The sequence below is a fragment of the Bison bison genome, unplaced genomic scaffold (genome assembly GCF_000754665.1).
Source record: "Bison bison bison isolate TAMUID 2011002044 unplaced genomic scaffold, Bison_UMD1.0 scf7180017864370, whole genome shotgun sequence".
Classification (NCBI taxonomy): domain Eukaryota; kingdom Metazoa; phylum Chordata; class Mammalia; order Artiodactyla; family Bovidae; genus Bison; species Bison bison.
This window is the reverse complement of record NW_011494942.1, coordinates 408,149-430,208: the sequence shown is the minus strand read 5'-3', so window position 1 is coordinate 430,208 and position 22,060 is coordinate 408,149. Positions and strand designations below refer to the sequence as shown.

General features: G+C 42.2%; 1 protein-coding gene across 3 annotated transcripts in view; it reads right to left on the bottom strand.

The window, feature by feature from the left end:
- Positions 1-22,060, bottom strand: part of LOC105000187 (stonin-1) — a 124,813-nt gene that overhangs the window by 81,055 nt on the left and 21,698 nt on the right. For all 3 annotated transcript variants that reach the window (XM_010855896.1, XM_010855897.1, XM_010855895.1), the window contains exon 2: positions 2,603-4,570. In XM_010855896.1, coding sequence (XP_010854198.1) covers positions 2,603-4,523 — 1,921 coding nt within the window. In that variant the 5' untranslated portion in view covers positions 4,524-4,570. The remainder of the gene's footprint in view (positions 1-2,602; positions 4,571-22,060) is intronic.

The window sequence follows — 22,060 nt, the reverse complement described above, 5'->3', positions numbered from 1 at the left end:
CCCAGACCTCAGGGGACATCTCTGGGGACCGAGGAGATTACAGCCAGCGTTCCAGCCTGCCTCCCCATCTTTCCCTTTGTATTTAGCAAAATAAAAGTCACAAATAACTTTGAGAGCAGATCCCTTGGAATCACATACTCAAAACCTGACAATTTGTTTCCCTGGGAGGAAGATAATCTGAGAATAATTTTAACTTGTTCCTCATTATCAAGATGGCAGGAAACAGGCCCTAAATGGATTCTATCATGGAAGACAATCCCATCACGTTAAGAGTTGCCCAGGAGGTGCCCTTAGAGGCCACACCTGTGAGCATACTACCCCATCACTGCCTGTCCCCGCCTGCCTGGGCTCTCCTGGCTATTCCTTGGAACTAGGAGGTAACTACGAGCTACTGCGAGTCCAGAGAACACTGTGGAGGGGAACTGGGCATAAAAGGAGGAAAGCAAGTTCTGTCAGAAAGGGCTACTGAGCAGGGGCTTCCCTTCAGCACAGGGGCCTGGGACTTGTCAGCCACGAGCTGTGTCTCTCACCTGCCGGGCCCTCTCCATAATTCAAGCTGCAATTAGTTGAGAGATGCTACACATTACGTTCACCTGGGCCCCTACCCAAGACATTCTGATTTAACTGGCATACAGTAGAGCCTGAATGGGCTTCTCTTGTGACTCAGTGGTAAAGAATCCTCCTGCCAATGCAGGAGACACGGGTTTGATTCCTGGGTGGGAAAAATTCCCTGGAGGAGGAAATGGCAACCCATTCCAGAATGCCTGCCTGGGAAATCACATGGACAGAGGAGCCTGGCAGGCTACAGTCCATGGGGTTGCAAAGAGTCACACATGACTGAGCATAGCACAGCAGGCTATTCTAACAGATAGCCCGTTTTGAAAAACGGGCTTTTTTGCTGGAGGTCTACCCCAAATAAAAACGCTTCCTCTGAAGTCTACAGCATGGAGGTCCTACGATGAAATTAAATTTCCCTGAAGGACTAGTCCAGCTGAGAGCTAGTTGAAAGTAGGAAACAATCTTACTTCTCTTGAGCCCCAGCACCTGATGTGGCACTTGGAATACAAAAAGTACTCAATAAAGGTTGGCTTAAATGATGAATGCATCAACTCAAATGCTCCAAACCTGCCCCCAACTTCGTTCCAAAGCCCAGTGTTCTGCTAGAAATAACTGAACTAAAACAGGGAGCAGCCCTAATTTCAAATTTTGCGCTTTTACTTTATGATGCTACACCCACACTAACATACTGTGCCTGCATGCTAAGTCGCTTCAGTCATATCCGACTCCATGCGACCCTATGGACTGTAGCCGGCCATGTTCCTCTGTTCAAGAGATTCTCCAGGCAAGAATACTGGAGTGAGTTGCCATGCGCTCCTCCAGGGGATCTTCCCAACCTAGAGATCAAACCCAGATCTCTTATGTCTCCTGCATTGGCAGGTGGGTTCTTTACCACTAGTGCCACCTGAGAAGCCCCCACTAACTCACTGCTGCTGCTGCTGCTGCTGCTGCTAAGTAGCTTTAGTCGTGTCCAACTCTGCGCGACCCCATAGACGGCAGCCCACCAGACTCCCCTGTCCCTGGGATTCTCCAGGCAAGAACACTGGAGTGGGTTGCCATTTCCTTCTCCAATCACTAACTCACTACTTTAAAATAAATGCAATGCTAGAACTGTCTGTTCAAATTTCTAAACTTCTAGATTCACTGTTTTCTTTGCAAAATAAAAAAAGTAACTGTTTCAATGCTTAATTAAAATTAAAACAACTTGTCAAGATGGTCAAATTGGTCAATTCAGCAAAAGAAATTAACTTGGGTAAAGATAAAAGGCAGTCTTATTTCAAAGTAAAAGTGAAACTGTAAGTCCTAAGTCGTGTTGACTCTTTGTGACCCCATGGATTGACTATACAGTCCATGGAATTCTCCAAGCCAGAATACTAGAGTGGGAGCCTTTCCTTCTCCAAGGGATCTTCCCAACCCAGGGATCGAACCCAGGTCTCCCACATTGCAGGTGGATTCTTTACCATCTAAGCCACAAGGGAAGCCAAAGAATACTGGAGTGGGTTAGCCTATCCCTTCTCCAGCGGATCTTCCCGACCCAGGAATCAAACCGGGGTCTCCTGCTTTGCAGGCGGATTCTTTACCAACTGAGCTATCACTTGAAACAAGGAGGAAGTCTTGGTACTGGCTGAGAATATAAAACGTTCAGGTATATTCAAGGATGACAGATCTTAAAAGGTTAATTAGGAATCTAAGCTATATGAACAATAATTTTAATATCTGAGGTTGATGTGAAGAGATCCAACTAGAAATTTTCCCTCAGTATCACCATCCATAATAAAATCCTAGCTTCAGATGGTAGTTCTTACTCTATTAAAAAAAAAAAAAAATTCAGTTAAACTTATCTGGTAGAAATAGGTATAAAGGGACAAAATAAGTCAGGTGTTTGACTAAATGTTCCATCTCCCACCCACTGATGCACTGATGTAATAAGCATGGCCTTAGCTAACTGACATCATCTGCCTCAGTCTGGTTTCAACCCAAGGAGAAGGGTGAAAACATTTAAGAGATTTCATATGAAAATCAGCTTAGTGTGTTGAATATTTACTTGAATTTTTATCAGGAAGCCGGTCTATCTTCCATACCACAGCCCGGTAGGCACTCTCATATTTTGCAGATCCCACCGTGACCTGTATGACAGGTTCAGATTCAAGTTCGTGTAAACTCCCCAGACACGCCCGGCGGTTCATTTTGGCTTTCAGGGACTTCTGCCTCTGGAGGTTCATGGTCCAGAGGGCCTTGATCCACTGAGACGGGACAGGAAAGTGTATCATTATGTTGTCACAGGACCTCAAGGAACCAGCATGGGATGGTCTCTGGACCAACGGGGCCATGTTGACAAAGGCCTGAAGCTCCACATACGCCCCCTGGACAACCACTACCGACTTCAGGGAAAAGGGAAGATCTTCCCCGCTGTGCGAAGTTTTGAAACGCATCAGCTCAAACCTGCAGGCATCCAGAGGTACAAACTTAATGATTCTTGATTGCTCAAATTCTTGTGCTTTCACACACTTATGAAAATGATAGTCAAGAATATCAATCCCCTTCTTTTCTGGATCTTTCTCAAAATAGCGTTCATTTCGCTTCTGTAGCTCATGGTCATTCAAGGTTAAAAAGCATTCAGTGTTGCCATTCACAAAGCAGAGGCAAGAGATTTGAGTTATCACAGCGCTTTCAACCAATTTTCCTTCTTCTTTAGTGATTTTACCCCAAAAATTGTCCACAATTTCCAGGAAAATTTCTTGCTCCTCATAGTTTTTCTTTGGTTTTGAAACAGCTGGCAGCCTTATCAGCTCCTCCTCCACAGTGGTCAGAAAGTCGAGGAAGTCATGGTACTCTGTGGACCCCAACTTCAGCATTTGTTCTATGTCTGGTTCATGAACTACTTCTGTCTTAGAATGATATTTCCTTTTTTCTGTGTAAGACACATGTTCAATCTTCACAGTATGGATTTTTCCTGCCATACTAAAGTTCTCAACTTTGGGTTCAGAAAGCCTGCAGTATGGATCGAGCTGTAACTCTTTAAATGGTTTTTCTAATCCCTTCTCATAATACATTTGTAAAATTCCTCCAGGTAAGACTTTTAGAAAAATTGGCCCCCACTGACGGGAAGACATCATGTTCTTCTTCTCTGGAATTCTCATCATGAAAGACCATCCAGCTTTTGGCTGACTCCTGAAGAGCATGTGGGGGACAAAGGAAGAGGCAGGGTCTTCAGCATACAGACACTGCATAGACAAATTTCCAAATGAGTCTTGGTTCTCAGCTGATTGGAGATATTCAAGCTTCTCACAGATGTAGTTGAGTGAACATTGATTTAAGCCTTTTTGATCCACAGGCACCTCTTTGTCTCTTGATGGGAAGATCTTTCTGCTTCCTGGAGGGTCAAAGGTGAGCTGGGAAGCACTGCCTTCATCTTTCCAAAACGGACTTGAAAAGGCACAGTCCTCCCGAAAATACTGAAATTGGGGAGTATCACTTTGGAACCCTTCAGCCTGGTGAGGGCTCATTTCATCTGCAAGACCCACTTTGGAGGCTGGATGTATACATGAGTGGTCGCTGGGTAAGGAAGCTTCGGAGAAACAGGTTGGCTTAGTAGCCAATGAGGAAGAACCTGTTGCTGTTGTAAGTGGACTGTTTGAAGATGATTCTGGAATAGGATAAAGCACATGAGTCCCTGCTTTGGGGATGCCAGGAAAACCTGGGAAGTCTTTGGTAGGTGTAGAAAGAGGAGAGTTACTTGGAGGTCCTGGACTGAAGTAAAAGTCTATGACGGGAGAGGAGAGAGGGGTGCTGCTGGTAGAGGAAGATCCACTGGGAAATTCCTTAGCGCCAGAAAGGTTCAGTTTAAGTCCATTTGGCCGACAAATGCCTTGATTCTCCAGAGGGAAATTCTTTGACTTTTGAGAAGACTGAAAAGTGGGGTCATCATCAAATGTGACCCAGTTGCCTGGGTTCGTGGAACACATCTTTGGGATCAGACTGTGGTCTTGCCAATGAATCAGATATGTTGTCTCTGTTAAAGGAGAAAGAGAAAATAATATAAAATGAGGGGGGAAAATTCAAGTTACTAGAGGTCTTCATTCTGAGAAATACTTGGATTTTAAAATATCCAGATTTATAGATTAACTGAGTTTAAAGAAATGCTTGAAACAGTACAGTTTGATGGCTGAATGGATTAAAAAAAACCAAGATCTAAATGTACATGGTTTATAAGAGACCCACTTTAGATTTAAAAAATACACAGGCTGAAAGTGAAAAGATGGAAAAAGATATTCTATGGAAACAGAAACCAAAAGAGAGCAGGGGTGGCCATACTAATAGGGCAAAATAGACTTCAGGTCAAAACCTGTCACAAAAGCCAAAAAAGGGCATTATATAATGAAAAAAAGGTCAGCTCACCAGGAAGATATTACAAGTACATATAAACCCAACAACAACGCACCCAAATATATGAAGCAAACATTAAAAAACTGAAGGGAGAAAAAGACAGCAACACAATAATAGTAACAGATTTCAATACTTCCATTTCAATAATGGATAGAACAACCAGATAGAAGATCAATAAAGACATGCTGCTGCTGCTGCTGCTGCTGCTGCTGCTGCTGCTAAGTCGCTTCAGTAAAGACATAGAGGACTTGAACAACACTGTAGACCAAATGAACCTGACAGATATATATACAAAATATTCCACATAATAGCATCAGAATACACATTCTTCTCAGACACACACATAACATTCTTCAGGATAGATCAGTTAGTTTACAAAAAAAGCCTCAACAAATTTAAAAAGATTGAAACCATATCAATTATCTTTTCCAATCACAACAGAATGAAACTGGAAAAAAAAAAACTGGAAAATTCACAAGCAAGCAGAAATTAAGCGATACACTTTGAACAATCAAGGAGTCAAAGAAGAAACTGAAAAGGAAATTAGAAAATAAGACAAATGAAAATGAAAATACAACATACCAAAACTTATGGGATGCAGCAAAAGCAGTACTAAGAGGGGAGTTTACAATGATAAACACTTACATTAAAAAAGAAAAGTGAAAGTAATAGCTGCTCAGTTTTATCTGACTCTTTGTGACCCCATGAACTGTACTCTACCAGGCTCCTCTGTTCATGGAATTCTCCAGGCAAGAATACTGGAGTGGGTAGCCATTCTCTTCTCCAGGGATTAAAAAGAAGAAAAATCTCAAATAAATAACATGTTATATCTCAAGAAACTGGATGAGAAAACAAACTAAGCCCAAAGTTAGCAGAAGAAAGGAAAGAATAAATGTTAGAGCAGAAATAAATGAAACAGGGAACAAAAAATTTTTAAAAATCAATGAACCAAGTGCTGATATTTTTGAAAAGATCAATGTTGACAAACTTTTAACTAGACTGAGAAAAAAAGAGAAAATAATCAAATCAGAAATCAAAGAGGAAAAAGAATAAATACACGTATAACTGAATTACTTTGCTGTACATCTGAAACTAACACAACAATGTTAATCAACTATACTCCAAAAATAATTTTTTTTAATAGTTAATCAATCCAAGAGGAGACATCACAGAAATAAAAACTTATTATAAGGGACTGTGTGTGTGTGCTCAGTCGTGTCCCACTCTGCAATCCCATGGACTGTAGCCCACCAGGCTCCCCTGTCCACATAATTTTCCAGGCAAGAATACTGGAATGGGTTGCCATTTCCTACTCCAGGAGATCTCACGGACCCAGGGACTGAATCTGGGTCTCTTGCATCTCCTGCACTGGTAGGCAGTCTTTACCGCTGTGCCACCTGGGAAGTCCCTGTAAGGGACTACTACTATGAGCAATTCAGTTCAGTTCAGTTCAGTTCAGTCGCTCAGTCATGTCCGACTCTTTGCGATCCCATGAATCACAGCACGCCAGGCCTCCCTGTCCATCACCAACTACTGGAGTTCACTCAGACTCACGTCCATCGAGTCGGTGATGCCATCCAGCCATCTCATGCCAACAAAGTGGATAACCTAGAAGAAATAGGTAAATTCCTAGAAACATTCATCTACTAAGACTGAATCATAAAGAAATAGAAAATATGAACAGCCTATAATTAGTATGGAATTGAAACAGTAGTCAAAACCTTCTCCCAAAAGTAAAGCTCAGACACACATGGCTTCTCTTAAGAATTCTACCATTTAAAGAATTAGCAGCAACCCTTCTCAAACTCTTCCAAAAACTGAAGATGAGGGAAGACTTCCAAAATCACTTTATGAGGCCAGCATTATTCTTATACCAAAGCCAAAGATACTATAAGAAAACTAGAAGCCAAAAAAATCCTCAACAAAATACTAGCAAATCAAATTAAATAGCAGGTTAAAAGGATCATACACCATTATCAAGTGGGATTTATCCCTGGGATGCAAGAATAGTTCAACAAATGAAAATCAATCAATATGATATACCATATTAACAGAACAAAGAATGAATATCATATGATCATCTCAGTAGATGCAGAAAAAACATTTTATAAAACTCAATATCTTTTCATAATAAGAAATCACATAATAAACTAGGAGCTGAAGGAAATTACCTCAACACAATAAAGGCCACAAATGAAAAGCCCATGACTAATATATTCAATGGGAAAAAACTAAAAGTTTTTCCTCTAATGTTAGAAACAAAGCAAGAATGTCCACTCTTACCACTTCTATTCAATACAGTACTAGAACTCCTAACCAGAGCAATCAGGCAAGAAAAAGAAATAAAAGGCATCCAAATCAGAAAGCAAAGAGATACACTGTGTCTGTTTGTAGATGTTATGATCTTACATGTAGAAAACTCTAAAGATTACATTCACACACATACACACACAAACTTAGAATAAATGAATTCAGCAAAGTTGCAGGATACGAAAGCAACATACAAAATCAGCTGCATTTCCATACACAAACAATTAACAACCCAAAAATAAAACTGATAAAAATAATTTCATTTACAACAGCATAAAAAAACTTTAGGAATAAACTTAACTAAAGAGGCAAAAGACTTGTACACTGAAATCCACAACGCATTATTGCAGAAAGAAACTAAAGAGACTCAAATAAATAGAAAGACACCCTATGTTCACAGATTGGAAGATTTAATTAATATTGTTAAGATGTCCATACCACCCAAGTGACCCACGGATTTAATGCAAAATCCCAATGACCTTTTTTGCAGAAATTAAAAAAAAAAAAAAAAAAAAGCAATCATAAAGTTTTTATGGAATCTCAAAGGCCTTTGAATAGCCAAAACAATCTTGAGAAAAATAAACAAAGTTGAAGGCTCCACACCTCCTGACATCAAAACATATACAAAGCTTCGGTAATCAAAGCAATATGGTACTGGTATAAAAACCAACAGACCAACAGAACAGAATCTAAAGCTCCCAAGTAAACTGATACATATATGGTCAAATGATCCTCTTTAAGGGTGCCAAGATAATACAATGGGAAAAGAATTGTCTCTTCAACAAATTGTGTGGGGAAAACTGGATATCCATAGGAAAGGAATTGATCCTCGTCCAAGCAAAAATAAAGCTCCTTGTTGGACCCTTATTCTACACCATATAGGAAATCAACTAAAAACGAATTAAAGACCTAAACACAAGTCCCTGAAGCTATAAAACTCCTGGAAGAAAATATAGGGAAAAAGCCTCATGACATTGGTCTCGGTAATGATTTCTTGCGTATGACACCAAAAAGAAAATAAAAGTGAAAACAGACAAGTAAGACCACATCAAACTAAAAAGCTTCTGTACAACAAAACAAATAATCAACAGAGCGAAAAGGTTAATATATGGAACGGGAGAAAATATTTGCAATCTTACATGTGATGAGGAGTTTAATATCCAAAACATGTAAGGAACTCCTCCAACTTGATAGCAAAAAACAAACTAGTAATCCAATTTAAAAACGGGCAACATACTTCAATAGATACTTCTTCAAACAAGATATATAAATGGACAACAGGTATATAAAAGGTACCCAACATCACTAAATAGCCAGGGAGAGGCAAATCAAAGCCACAATAAGATCACCTTACACTTGTTAGGATGGCCATTACCAAAACAAAGAAAAATAACAGATGACAAAAACCCACACACTAAACACACAAAAAACAACAAATGTTGGCAAGGATGTGGAGAAGTTAGAACCCCTGTGCATTTCTGGTGGATTGTAAAATGCAAAACAGAAGTTCTCAAAATTAAAAAAAAAAAAAAAAACTACCATACGATCCAGCAATCTTACTTCTGTGTATTTATTCAAAAGAATTGGAAATTGGCCCTCAGGTTCATGCACTCCCACATTCATTACAGCATATTCACAATAGAGGTGATAACAACCTAAAAGTCCATCATCTGATGAATGGATTTTAAAAGTGTGGTATATACTTACAGTGGAATATTATTCAGCCTTAAGAAGAAGGAAATTCAGACACATGCTGACATGGATGAGCCCTAAGGATATAGTGTTGAGTGAAATAGGCCAATCACAAAAATACAAACATTGTATGATTCCACTTATGTGAGGCATCTCAGTTAGTAATAGGAAGGAGAATGGCGGTTACCTGGGGCACCAGGGAGAGGAAAAAGGGGTGTTTCTGCTCAATGGGTACAGAATTTTAGTCATTCAAGATGAACATGTTATAGAGATCTGTTGTCCAACAACGTGCAATAGTTAACAATACTGCACTGTACAGTTAGATTTTTGATAAAAGATTTTAAGTGTTAATTTGTTAAGTTTTTAACTATGATTTTAAAAACTGCAACACCTTTGAATTCAAAAAGTCTTTATCTGAATGACTACTATGTAGTTAGACCTTGTCAGTGCTGTAGAAAATACAGGAGAATATAAAAACCCAATTTATAATGAACTATAACCCACTGACAGCTCCAAAGGTTTATAGTTTACAGCACTTTCAACTTCACAGTCTCATTTATCAAAATAACCTTGGGAGGTATACATCATTATTCCCATTTCATAGTTGAGATTGCTTGGATTTAGACTCATTGCCTGAAGTCACCCAACTGGTAAGAGACAGAACTAGGATTCTTTTTTTTTTAATAATAGACTTATTGACATATAATTCACATACACAAAATGACAATTTACTGATGTTTCATTCAGCGATATCCAGAGTTGAATGAATGCTCTAATTCCAGAGCATTCTTATCAATTTAAAAATAAACTATGAGCAATCACTCCCTATTCCCCTCCTCCCCCAGGCCCTGGCAATCTACTTTCTTTTCCTATGAATTTGCCCAGTCTGGACATTTCGTCTCAATAGAATCTACAGCATGTGGCCTTTTGTGTCTGGCTTCTTTCACTCTGCATAATGTTTTCATTCAAAGTTCATCCATGTCATGGCATGTTTCAGAACTTCATTCCTTTTTGTAGCTGAGTAATAGTTCATCATGAGAATATCCCACATTTTGTTTATCCACTTATCGGTTGAGGGACATTTGGTTTGCTTCTATTTTTTGGCTATTATAAATAATCCTGCTATGAACATTCGTGTAGAAGCTTTAGTGTGATCATTTCTATATGCCTAAGCTTAGAAAGAATCAGAATTTGAACACGGGTCACCTCATCCTGATCTAGTACAGCAAAAATTATTCAAAGTATTCTAATGGTATCAGAGGAGAGAGGCATATAGGCCCCAGCATGGAACTAGGGGCTGAGTACCCAAATGCTGGTCACTGCTCTGCCACTCACAAACTGTGTGTTAAGCCACTCCAGACATTCAGTGATTAGAGAAGAATAATCTATGAGGTCATTTCCAACTCTACAATAATTCTATGGTGGTTGACATCCAACTAAAATTTTTTTTAAGCAGAAGGTGTGTTACCACTGGGATTTTTGACCAAACTTCCAAACTGACAGAAAATAAAACTCTGATATGAAAAATATCAAAATCTGTTGGAGCAAAGCCCATGAGAAAGGCACATTTTTCTCCTTGTGCAGTCTGCTTCCTCATCTCTCCTTGTGGATAATGAAGGCTCAACCAATGCAATCATTCAAGCTTGGAAAAGAGCCAACACAAAGAGAGGAAGGGCCAGGGGCTCCACTGGGGACAGGCCCGCTCAGTGTTGTCATTTGCTAAATCTACACATTCTCAAGGGCACAGAAACACCCGGAGCAGCAGCAGCCAGGCCAGCTGGCTCTCTCTGGAGAGCATTCATTGTCACTGGCCTTGGGCTAAAGTTGCCATAAAGCACTTTCCCTCCAAAGCACGAACAGCAGTGTTTCCATGGGATGCAGCCAGGAGGCTCAGACGGAGGATATCGGCAACAATATCTCTTGATCCATCCCATCCAATGTTCTTCAGAAGGAATCCAGCCAAAATAATTCTTCATATAGGGTGAGAGTTTGGGTAAATATTTGCTTTAGTTGGGTTTATTAGAAATAAATAAAAAGAGAACACCAAGGGAAAAAATAGCTCAGCTTCAGACTGAACTCTATTTCTAACCTACACCAAACATTTTACTTCATCCATTTTCCATTGGGAGCTTCCACAAATTGAAGGTGATACTGGTTTCATCAGAGTTTTTGCTTATTATGGCGGGGGGTGGCAGGGGGGAGTGACTTCCATAAGCTAAATAAAGAAATCAGTCTCATTACTTTTTAAGTGACCCTTGAACTTCTTAAAAGCACACCTTGCCAAAAAATCTACCTTGAAGGCAAAATCTTTGCAAAGTGCTCTCTTAGCCCTCTGTAGGACTATTCCACAAGGAGGAACACAGCGAATATAATTTAATTCAACCAAACAGAATTGTGCCCAACAGGAACCCAACCTTTCATCCCTGTTGAAAAGAGCACTCAGATGGGCTCTGAGGTTCTGGCTCCCTGTGGTCCAGGACAGGTTTGCTTCCCACCTGCTCCTCTTTCTCCTCTTCTGTATCCCTCCACACCCCTCCTTATCAGTCCTTTCTACCTTTTGCCCTTTTCCTCTCTATATGACCTCATCTTTCTATTTTAGTCACAAAGTTCTAGTTCTCCACCCCAGGCAGTTTTGCTAAAGTCAACAACTAACCTGAATTCCATCCAGCACTTATCTTCTCTCCTGACCCATCCCCACTACCAGCAGGGAAAGGGGGCCACATCTTGTCCACAGCGCTGTCCAAGGCCCAGGGAGGGATGAGAAAGCTCAGAGTGGAGAGATCTAGAATGTATCTTCTTTTAATTATCTGCAACTTCTCCCCATCCAATGCCTTGGATTCAAGGCATTGGAATCCAAAAGTATTCAAGCAATAACACCTATTTAACCTCAGTATTTTTCTTCCTGACTTGCAAATGGAATAGGATCTAAATCAATGTCTCCCAGAGGGTCCAAGTTCTACCACTCCAGAGCCCTTTTAAGAGCAACATCTCAGCATCTCAGGGAAGGAGAGGGAAGCCTGGTATGCTGCAGTCCGTGGGGTTGCAAAGAGTTGGACATGACTGAGCAACTGAACAACAAAAAGTAACTGCTTTACAAAATTGTGTTAGTTCTGCTGTACAACAAAGTATACAGCTACACGTAAATATGTGAATCAGCTATACATATATTCCCTCCCTCCTGAATCCCCCTCCTATCCCGCCCCTCTACCCTCTAGGTCATCATAGAGCACCAAGCTGAGCTCCCTGCACTATAGCTTCCCACTAGCTATCTATTTCACACATGGTAGTATATATATGTCAACCCTACTCTCCCGATTCATCCCACTCTCCCCTTCCCACCATGCCCACATATCTACTCTGAGTCTCTATTCCTGTCCTTCTAGTAGAAAAATGGTACAACATCTCATTTAAACTTTACAACAATCCCAAGATGACCAAAGCATTGGAGAGCCTTCTCCAAAGTCAAGATCTGGTTAGTGGAGAGCTGGGAATCCAGGACTCTGTGCACCAAGTCCCAGCTGCCTTCCTCTGAAGCAAAGATTTCCCTGGTTTGACTGCCTGGCTTTCTCCTCAGCATTCCATCCCACCCCACACGCCCTGATCCTTTCAGAGATCTGTTTTTCAGTCAATCTGGATTATCCTGAAATTCCTAGAAGACAATTCCAACCAAACTTCAGCAAACAGGGTAAGACACCAAGACTCCAAACGAGGCACAGATAGAAAAGGAAAATGCATCATGGTGAAAATTTCTAGCAGTCAGTCTCTGAGGTTTAAAGGTTTCCAGGGGAGCATGTTTGCTTCCTCTTTATTAGGGAACTATTAAGACTATTCTTTTCAGCTGCTTATTTTCAAAGCAGCATCAGAGTCCAGTGAACTTAAGAACAAATTAAAAGCCAATGCACATGCTTACTCACGCTGGGAACAGCAAGGTTGTAGGTAGGACAGTGGTTTTCAACCTCTTACCTCAACACATGGGGCAGGTGGACTCAGAAACCTAGCACACTCCCTTGGCTGTACCAGGCATTTAACAAGCTCTCAAAATGTCTAGGGAAGCCCTAAAATTATTAATTATCAGCACCATGATAAGTGTTAGGTCAGCAAAGGAGGGCCTCAGGCCACAACAAAAATGAAAAAAGCTGTATTTACATATAATTCTCGTACCCAACCCCTTCTTCCACCGAAGAAATTATACCAGGAGAAAGACAAATGTTATATGCTATCACATCTCTTAAAAAGTAATACAAATGAACTTATTTACAAAACAGAAACAGACTCACAGATACAGAAAACAAACTTAGAGTTACGAAAGGGTGAGGGAGGGAGAAACTGGGAGTATGGGATTAACAGATGCACACCAACATATTAAAATAGAACAAATAGTAGAAAAGAATTTACTGTATAGCACAGGGAACTATATTCAGTATCTTGTAAAAAACTATAATAGAAAAGAATCGAAAATATATAGAGATATATACACATATATGTGTAATTGCATTACTTTGCTATATTCCTGAAGCTAACACAATATTGTAAATCAACAATACTTCAGCTAAAAAAAATAAAAATTAAGAAGTCATACTGGAATTCTTATAAAAGTATTACGGAGATCCATAAAGTAAATCTCTACAATGCCCTCCCCAGTTCAAAGAAACACTGAATTTAGAGTTAGGCAGAAATGGGAGGTATTCTGTTCAATTAACTGCACCAAAAACATTTATCAAGTACCTAGTAAGTCTCCTTGGTCTCATGATCTCCTAAGGACTGTATGTAAATAATCTTATTTAATCCTTGAACACCATGAGGAGTTGATATAATAATATAATACAAATGTATATGGGCTTCCCTGGTGGCTCAGCAGTGCAGAATCTGCTTGCAATGAAGGAGACACAGGTTTAATCTCTGAGTCAGGAAGATCCCCTGGAGAAGAAAATGGTAACCCACTATAGTATTCTTGCCTGGAGAATTCCATGGATAGAGGAGCCTGGTGGGCTAGAGTCCAAGGGGTTGCGAAGAGTCACACATGACTTAGCGACTGCTGGGGCTGCTGCTGCTAAGTCGCTTCAGTCGTGTCCAACTCTGTGCGACCCCATAGACGGCAACCCACCAAGCTCCTCCGTCCCTGGGATTCTCCAGGCAAGAACACTGGAGTGGGTTGCCATTTCCTTCTCCAATGCATGAAAGTGAAAAGTGAAGTGAAGTCGCTCAGTCGTGCCCGACTCTTAGCGACCCCATGGACTGCAGCCTACCAGGCTCCTCTGTCCATGGGATTTTCCAGGCAAGAGTACTGGGGTGGGGTGCCATTGCCTTCTCCGGACTTAGCGACTAAACCACCACAAAATTATACATGTATATATATAATATTACCATTTTTTTAGAAAAGGAAAACAAGGCTCAGAGAGGTTAAGCTGCTTGCCTAAAGTCACCCAGCCAGGAAGAGGCAGACCTGAACTGTGACCTGGGCTGTCTGATTCCAAAGTCTATGCCTGATAGCATCCACCAGCCCAGAGATCCAAGGACTTGCCAGTGTCACCCTGTCCCCCTTCGCTAAGGAGAAAGTTCTAGGTCAGGAGCTACCACTTCCTGGAGCCTGGAACTCTCTGACCTGAAGGATGCTGTTCTCACCTGAGAAGAGCCTGTTTCTCCACAAAGTGCATCCCAAGTGACTGCCCCGGGACATCAGGCTGTGGGAAAGACAAACTCTGAAACAGCTGTTCTAAACAAAAACAGCTGAGGAGCAATTTGGGTCAAATCTGAGAGCAGCTTTCACAACTCACTCTGCTCTACTTCTGGTCCCTTTCTGACTGCCTCAACTGGACATCCCACTCTTGGTGATGCAAACTGTTCAGACTTGCTGCCCAACACGTACACTGAGGTCCACCCTCTCCTCTGGTGACCATCTTGGTTCACTAAGTCCCCGCATTCATCCCTCCTCTCATGCCAGCCCCAACCCCTCTAGTCTCAAGGGTCTACTTCTGTGTTCTTGTCTGTTTTCCTTTGCTTTTCTTCAGAAACTATTGAAGTCAAGCGTAAATACAAACTTCTACCTTTCACTGCAGATGGTCAAACAAAACCAGATTAGCGGCACTTGATTATTGAATCAGCACTCTAGGGGGTATGCAGCTGTACCCTCTGTCGAATGTCAGTGGGTCACCTGTGAAGGCCACCACCCTCCAGGACTATCTCTAGGGTCTGGCTTCTCTGTCTCTGCCAGGTGCTGAAGAGGTACCCAGCAGAGCTCAGGGAAGCGACGCCAGCACCTAGCAGTAGCCTCCTGCGCTCAGCCCCGCCCAAGCTGTCCTAGTCCGGCTGACTCCTACTCAAGCCCCATGAACACATCAGGACCCTAAGCAATGCCCTCGCCTCTGCAGGAGATTGAATCTAGTCCTTTATGCCAGTGACTTCTTTGCTCTACAGCAATGCTGCATAATCAAGAGAAAGAATGTCTTCATGTCAATTTCTGTGTGGTTTCATTGGCTGCCTCCCAAATAAGGAATTCTTTCATTCTCCACAATGTCTGACTCCCCAACTGCAATAATGGAACCAGGCTGGAGCTGTGTTTGAAATAAAACAGTCTCCCTCTTGTTTTGTGTGGCTGGAGGTCTGCAATCTAGTTACTCTCTTTGCATTGGGGATTTACATCCCAGAAACAAAGCCAAAATCAGGGACAGCCCAGGGTGCAAAATGCATCTGTGAAGAATCTCTTTAAAAGTGTTTAAGAAAGAATTTAACAGAATTAAATTCTGTTCTTAAAAGAATTTTCTATGAAAGTGTTTACACTCTCAGCTTAAGTCACAGGAAAGGTGTCCACTGCATGTATTGAATATATTACTAGTACGTATGTTCTGCAGCCCATAATACTTAATCACAAACACATGCGGCATTTAGTTCAGCTGTGTGACAGGAAATACCATTTGTAAAATATTAAACTGCAGCAATATGTATCTGTGTCTTTCAATATTATCCATGCTGGCTCCCTTTCTACATGTGGATGGTGGTTGTAAGGTTAAAACCTAAAAACCTGGGACCCACAACCCAAGACTCAGTCACTCTGTACAAGTGGTTCTCAACTACAGGGATTTAGTTTTCCAAGGCACATGTGGCATTTTCTGAAGACATCTTCGGTCTTTATAACTAGGGAATGGGCAGGGGCTGCTGTCATTTAGTGAGAAGACGCTGTTCAACAGATCCTCTAATGCACAGGACAGCCCCAAAGCAAAGAATTATCCAGCCCAACGTATCAATAGCACCAAGGATGAGAAATCCTGCCCTGTACTGAGGCCAGTGAGCTGAGTGTGGTGAGCAGGGTATCTACTCTCCCACATATGTCTACCTTATGGACAGTGAATCAGGGGCTTCAGTTCGGGGTCTGCCTGAGGTGGCACATCTGGAAAACAGTGCTGTCAGAACTGAACCCTATGTTGGGCTCTAAATCTCCTGCTCTTTCTACTACATCACACTGTCTACCAGAGCAGGAATCGGGATAAGAGAGAGAGATTTACAACAGCCAAGACATCGAAGCAACCTAAGTATCTACTGGCAGATAAATAGATAAAGATATGGTACATACACACAATCCAATACTACTCAGCCCAAAAAAAGAAATGATATGCCACTTGCAGCAACATGGAGGGACCCAGACACTATCATACCAAGCGAAGTCAAAGACAGATATCATATGACGTCACTTATATGTATAAGCTAAAAAAGGACACGGATTTATTTACAAAACAGAAATAAACTTAGACATAGAAAACAAACTTAGAGTTATCAAAGGGAGAATGGGGGGAAAGGGACAAATTAGGAGTTTGAGAGCAGTAGATACAAACTACTATATATAAAATAAACAACAAGGTTCTACTTTATAGCATAGGGAACTATATTCAATATCTTTCAATAAACTATAACAGCAAAGAAAAATAAATAACAGTGATATACACTCAGTTCAAAAAATAAAACAATACAAAAATGCATAAAGAAAAGTTAATTCTTTTCCATTTATTTTCACTCCACTATTGTAATTCGGTGAAAAGCACAATACGTATCTTTCCACACTGTTTCCATGTTCATACACATATAAACACACATATATATACACATATGGAAGTTTCATTTTAGAACCATACTATACATGCTCGCTTTTTAAAATATCTGCTTAGTAGCAATATTGTGGGAAATTCCCTGGCAGTCGGTTAAGACTCTGCTTTTACTGTCCAAGGCCCAGGTTCGATCCCTGGTTTGGAAACCAAGATCCCACAAGATGTGCAGTACAGTAAAAAAAAAAACAAAAACAGACATTCCTCTAGTTCAATAAATATAGATCTAACTTAAAAATAAAAAAAAAAAAAACAGGAGGGCAATAAAGGGATATTTTAAAAGAATACTTGACAGGACTTGGACACCAAATGTGACCTAGAAAACAGGGGAATGGGGAAGTCTGACATCAAGAAGCAGAGACACAGGAGAGGCCAGAAGAGGAGCTGAGTTGCACACATTGGTGAGGCCTGAGGCAGATCCAAAAGGAAACACCTAGCAAGGAGCTAGAAACCCGGACAGTTCCTGGAGAGAAAACAGGGGACCAGACATGTAGATCTAAGGGTCTTTCTTGGATAGACGAGAGCTGAACGCAGGAGAGAAATAGAGAGGCCCCGGGGTGCCCGAGGCTGAGTACTGGGTCACCTTATTGGAAGAAGAAAATAAAAGGAAAAAGGAAGATGCACCCAAAAGGCAAAAAAGCAGAAGATGCAGGGACCCCGAAGGCAGAAAGTGTGTCTTCATGGGACCCTTGAAGGGCTGCAGGAGGCAGTATAATAGAGACAGACAATCTCTGTGATTCGGTCCAGGGTGACCGGGTAGGGCTGAGGCCAGGCTGCCAGTTAGGAAGCAAAGGGAGCATGAGTGCTGGGGGCCCATGGGCAGAGGCTGGGCTCTATCTTGACCACCTTCCCCATCTCAGTTCCTGGGTTTCTGCGGGCTGTGTTGTTTCCCTCGTGGACTGATTCCTGGCAGCCTGCCTCTTCATACCCTACCTACCTTCTGGGCTCAGGAGCACAAAAAGGCCCAAGGCCTCCCACTCTCGGAAAAATCCAGCCCACCCCTGGCCATGGGGAGGCGGCAGACAAGTGAGCCCTCGAGCCTCTGAGGGCCTGTAAACAAGGCCTGCTTTCAGGGCTGCCTTCTGGTATTTATATGGCTGTGGGTCCCCCAGTGGGAAGAGCCAGGCTTATGAGCAAGGGTATTATCTTCATCGGGCCACCAGGGCAGGGCTGGGTGTGGGACCCCATGGTTATTAGATGGCCCCTCCTGGATTTGGATTCTGAGTTCTGAAAAAGATGTGGGCTAAAGTTAGCTGCAAGGGGCCTGGCTCAGATCACACATCTTAAACATGCAAATCTCCTCCTTCCCCTCTTCCCTGCAGGCTCAGTGGACCTCCTGAAGATAAGCAGAAAGTCCTGGAAGTTTAAAGAGCTACAAAGAGGATCTCTCTCTGGAATTCAGTATTTAGTGGTGGAAAACCCAAAGTCAACCACTTTACTATGAAACTTGGTCAAGTAATTTATCTTAATTACCATGTAATTGCTTTTTTAGTGTTTTGAAAGGAGGCAGGAGCTATATCGCCCAGAAAGGCTGTTTAATGCTTTTAAATGTGATTCCTCCCCCCACATTCATCTCACTGCATTCAGACTGGAATCATCTTTATGAGAAGTAAAGAACCATCATCTGCCAAAACTGATGCAGGATCTTGATCCTTGGATGCTGGGCTTTGGGGAGCATCTGCCAAATGTTCTGGTACAAATTCTCGTCCCACACATCCCCTGATCATTCATTCAGCTAAGAGGTTAATGGGCCTTCTGAGTGCTGGATCCTGGGAGAAGCACCCTGCATACCACAGGTTAAGACCTGAGTCCCTGGTCATCTGGTTGGGAAAGAAAGGTTTAGTAGTTAAGAGAGATTGTAAATCCCAGTCCTGCCACTGACTTCTGTGTGACCTCGAGCCTCAGTGACATTGATCATCAGCTCCCCTAGGTCTAAAACAGGGATAATAACAGTTAACCTTTAGGTCGGAGAAGGCAATGGCACCCCACTCCAGTACTCTTGCCTGGAGAATCCCATGGACGGACGAGCCTGGTAGGCTGCAGTCCATGGGGTCGCTATGAGTTGGACACGACTGAGCGACTTCACTTTCACTTTTCACTTTCATGCATTGGAGAAGGAAATGGCAACCCACCCCAGTGTTCTTGCCTGGAGAATCCCAGGGACAGAGGAGCCTGGTGGGCTGCCGTCTCTGGGGTCGCACAGAGTCGGACACGACTGAAGCGACTTGGCAGCAGCAGGGGCTAAACTGCATCCACCCCAAATTCATTCCTAAACCCCAGGACCTCCAAATGTGACTGTATTTGGAGACAGGGCCTTTACAAAGGTGACTAAGTTAAAGTTAGGGTTAAACCCTGGGGCAATCTGAATGGTGTCCTTTAAAGAAAAGATTAGGACGTGGACTACCCAGATAGGTGATCCAGCGGTTGGGAAACTGCCTGCCAATGCAGGGGACACAGTCCCATCACTGGCCCAGGAAGATTCCGCACGCCCTGGGGCAATTTACCCTGTGAGCCACAACTACTGAGCCCACGTGACCTAGTGCCCCTGTTCTGAAATGAAAGAGGCCACTGCAACAAGAAGCCCATGTACCACAACTGCAGAGTAACCCCTGATCACTGAAACTAGAGAAAGCCCATGCACAGGAAGGAAGATCCAGCACAGCTAAAAGTAAACAAACAACATTTTTTAAAGATTTTTTCAAAGGAAAGATTAGGATACATGACACCAGAGATTCAAACACACAAAGAAAAAGTCATGTGAGGACACAGACAGTAACCATCCACAAGCCAAGGAGAGGAGCCTCAGACGAAACCCAACCTGCAGACCCCATGACCTTTACTTCCAACCTCTGGAACTCTGGGAAATACCTTTCTGTTGTTGGTGCCACCCAGTTGTATAGTATTCTGTTATGGCAGGTGGGACAAACCAAGACAGGGTTCTTGCACATACTAAATAAAGTAACATCTCTAAAACGGTAGGTGCATGGGGGAAAAACATAAGTAGAGGCTGTTATGACTACAGACTGCTGCTCCTAATGTAACCTGTGGTGACTCCTCACAACGGACCACCCCACCATGTTCTCTGTCTCTTGTCTATACAAAGGCTGTACTCTCCCAGACCTCCCCAGAGTCACAAAAGACTGGTTCAAGAATTAATGACTAAGAAAACATGAATATGTACTGATGAATGTAGCAGTTGGGCCAGGAGAACCAGTAACATTTTAAACAGTAAATCATTCATACGGCAGTCACAGAATCTCTAGTTCCTCCCTGAAGTACCTGATGCACACTTCCTGAGTTGTTTTACAGATGCTAAAACCCCTACCAAATGGAAGAAGTAATTACTTGATGACCATGAGTACATGGTCCCCAGAGAGCCCCTATAGAGCCTGAGGATTGATAATGGGAACCCCTGTGAACTGTCTTAATACTTCACCCCATCCACCAAAGAGAGAATTGTGTAAGAGCTGATCACATGTCTTATGACTTCCTCCCCTCAGCTTGCAACTTAAAAATGCTTCCCTGAAACCCATCAGGGCGTTCAGGCCTTTAGAGCATGAGCCACCCTGTTCTCGTTGTATGGCCCTTTCAATAAACCTTTCTCCATTCCAAATTCTAATGTTTCGGTTTATTTGGCTTCACTGTGCATTGGGCACATAAACTTGGGTTCAACAACACTAAGGTGCTTATAACCTGGAAGGAAAGACCAGAGAAAGCCACTTCAAGTAACAGGCAGCATCTGTTCATCCTCCTGCACTAATGCAGACCAGGAGGTTCAGAGAAGAAAGTCTTAGCTCAGGGGCAAGAGGCTTCCCTCGGAGGGGGCATCTGCTTAGGCAGAGATGTGAGGTGGCAGATCAGACAGCGGTGATCATACCCATCTGCCCACGTGCCTGTGTATTTGGGTCCCACGCCAGCTGACACCAGCATAAGAGAATTTCTCCTGCCTGACTGCATTCACTCCACTACGCAGACAGAAAATCCAGTTATACACACCCTGATCATTACTATGGCAGGTCTCCTCTCTGGCCACCCAAACTGGGGCACAAGCCATGGAGATGACCTCAGAGGTGAACAGGGCTGTGTTTGTTCTCCAATCAAATGTATTTTGGTTTATCCATGGCTAGTCTGAGGCCGTTACTGACCACGAAGCTCACCTGGCAACGCCCACATCAGTGGGAATACAGAGGCAGGAAGAACTGACTGACAGAGGGCAAAGTATGTTTGCTTCAAGTCTCGCAACTGCCGGGAATTCCTTAAATGTACATGTGTATAAATATACAAAACTTAAGCAATTCTAAGAATAGGGGAAGATTTTTAAAAATCATTTAGTAAGGTCCTATTTACAAACCAATTACCCTGGCTCTTAGTCTCAAATGCAGATATCACACACAAAAATAGTATTTGTGTCTCTAAGTCCACAGGGAGTACATGCAAAATATTCATGAATCTTAGCACATTATAAAGGCCATTAAAGGCTTAATGAAGAATTTTGCACTTTGAGCGAAGTATGATCAGAAATGTATAAGTGGCTGTGAACGAATGGATTTACCAACTGACACTTTGAGCAATGGGAGTTGCTTATATTTAAACTTAAGGATCTCTAACCTAAGGCAGTTGAGCTTCTAGCAGAGTGACTGCCTTCATCCTAACTTTGAGTCTTCATTTAAATAAGTAACTTATTTAACTTATATGCAGAGTACATCATGTGAAATGCTGGAATGGATGAAGCACAAACTGGAATGAAGATTGCCAGGAGAGATATCAATCACTTCATATATGCAGATGACACCACCCTTATGGCAGAAAGTGGAGAAGAACTAAAGAGCCTCTTGATGAAAGTGAAACAGGAGAGTGAAAAAGTTGGCTTAAAACTCAACATTCAGAAAACTAAGATCATGGCATCTGGTCCCATCACTTTACGGCAAATAGATGGGAAAACAATGAAAACAGTGACAGACTTTTATTTGGGGGGGGGGCCTCCAAAATCACTGCAGATGCTGACTGCAGCCATGAAATTA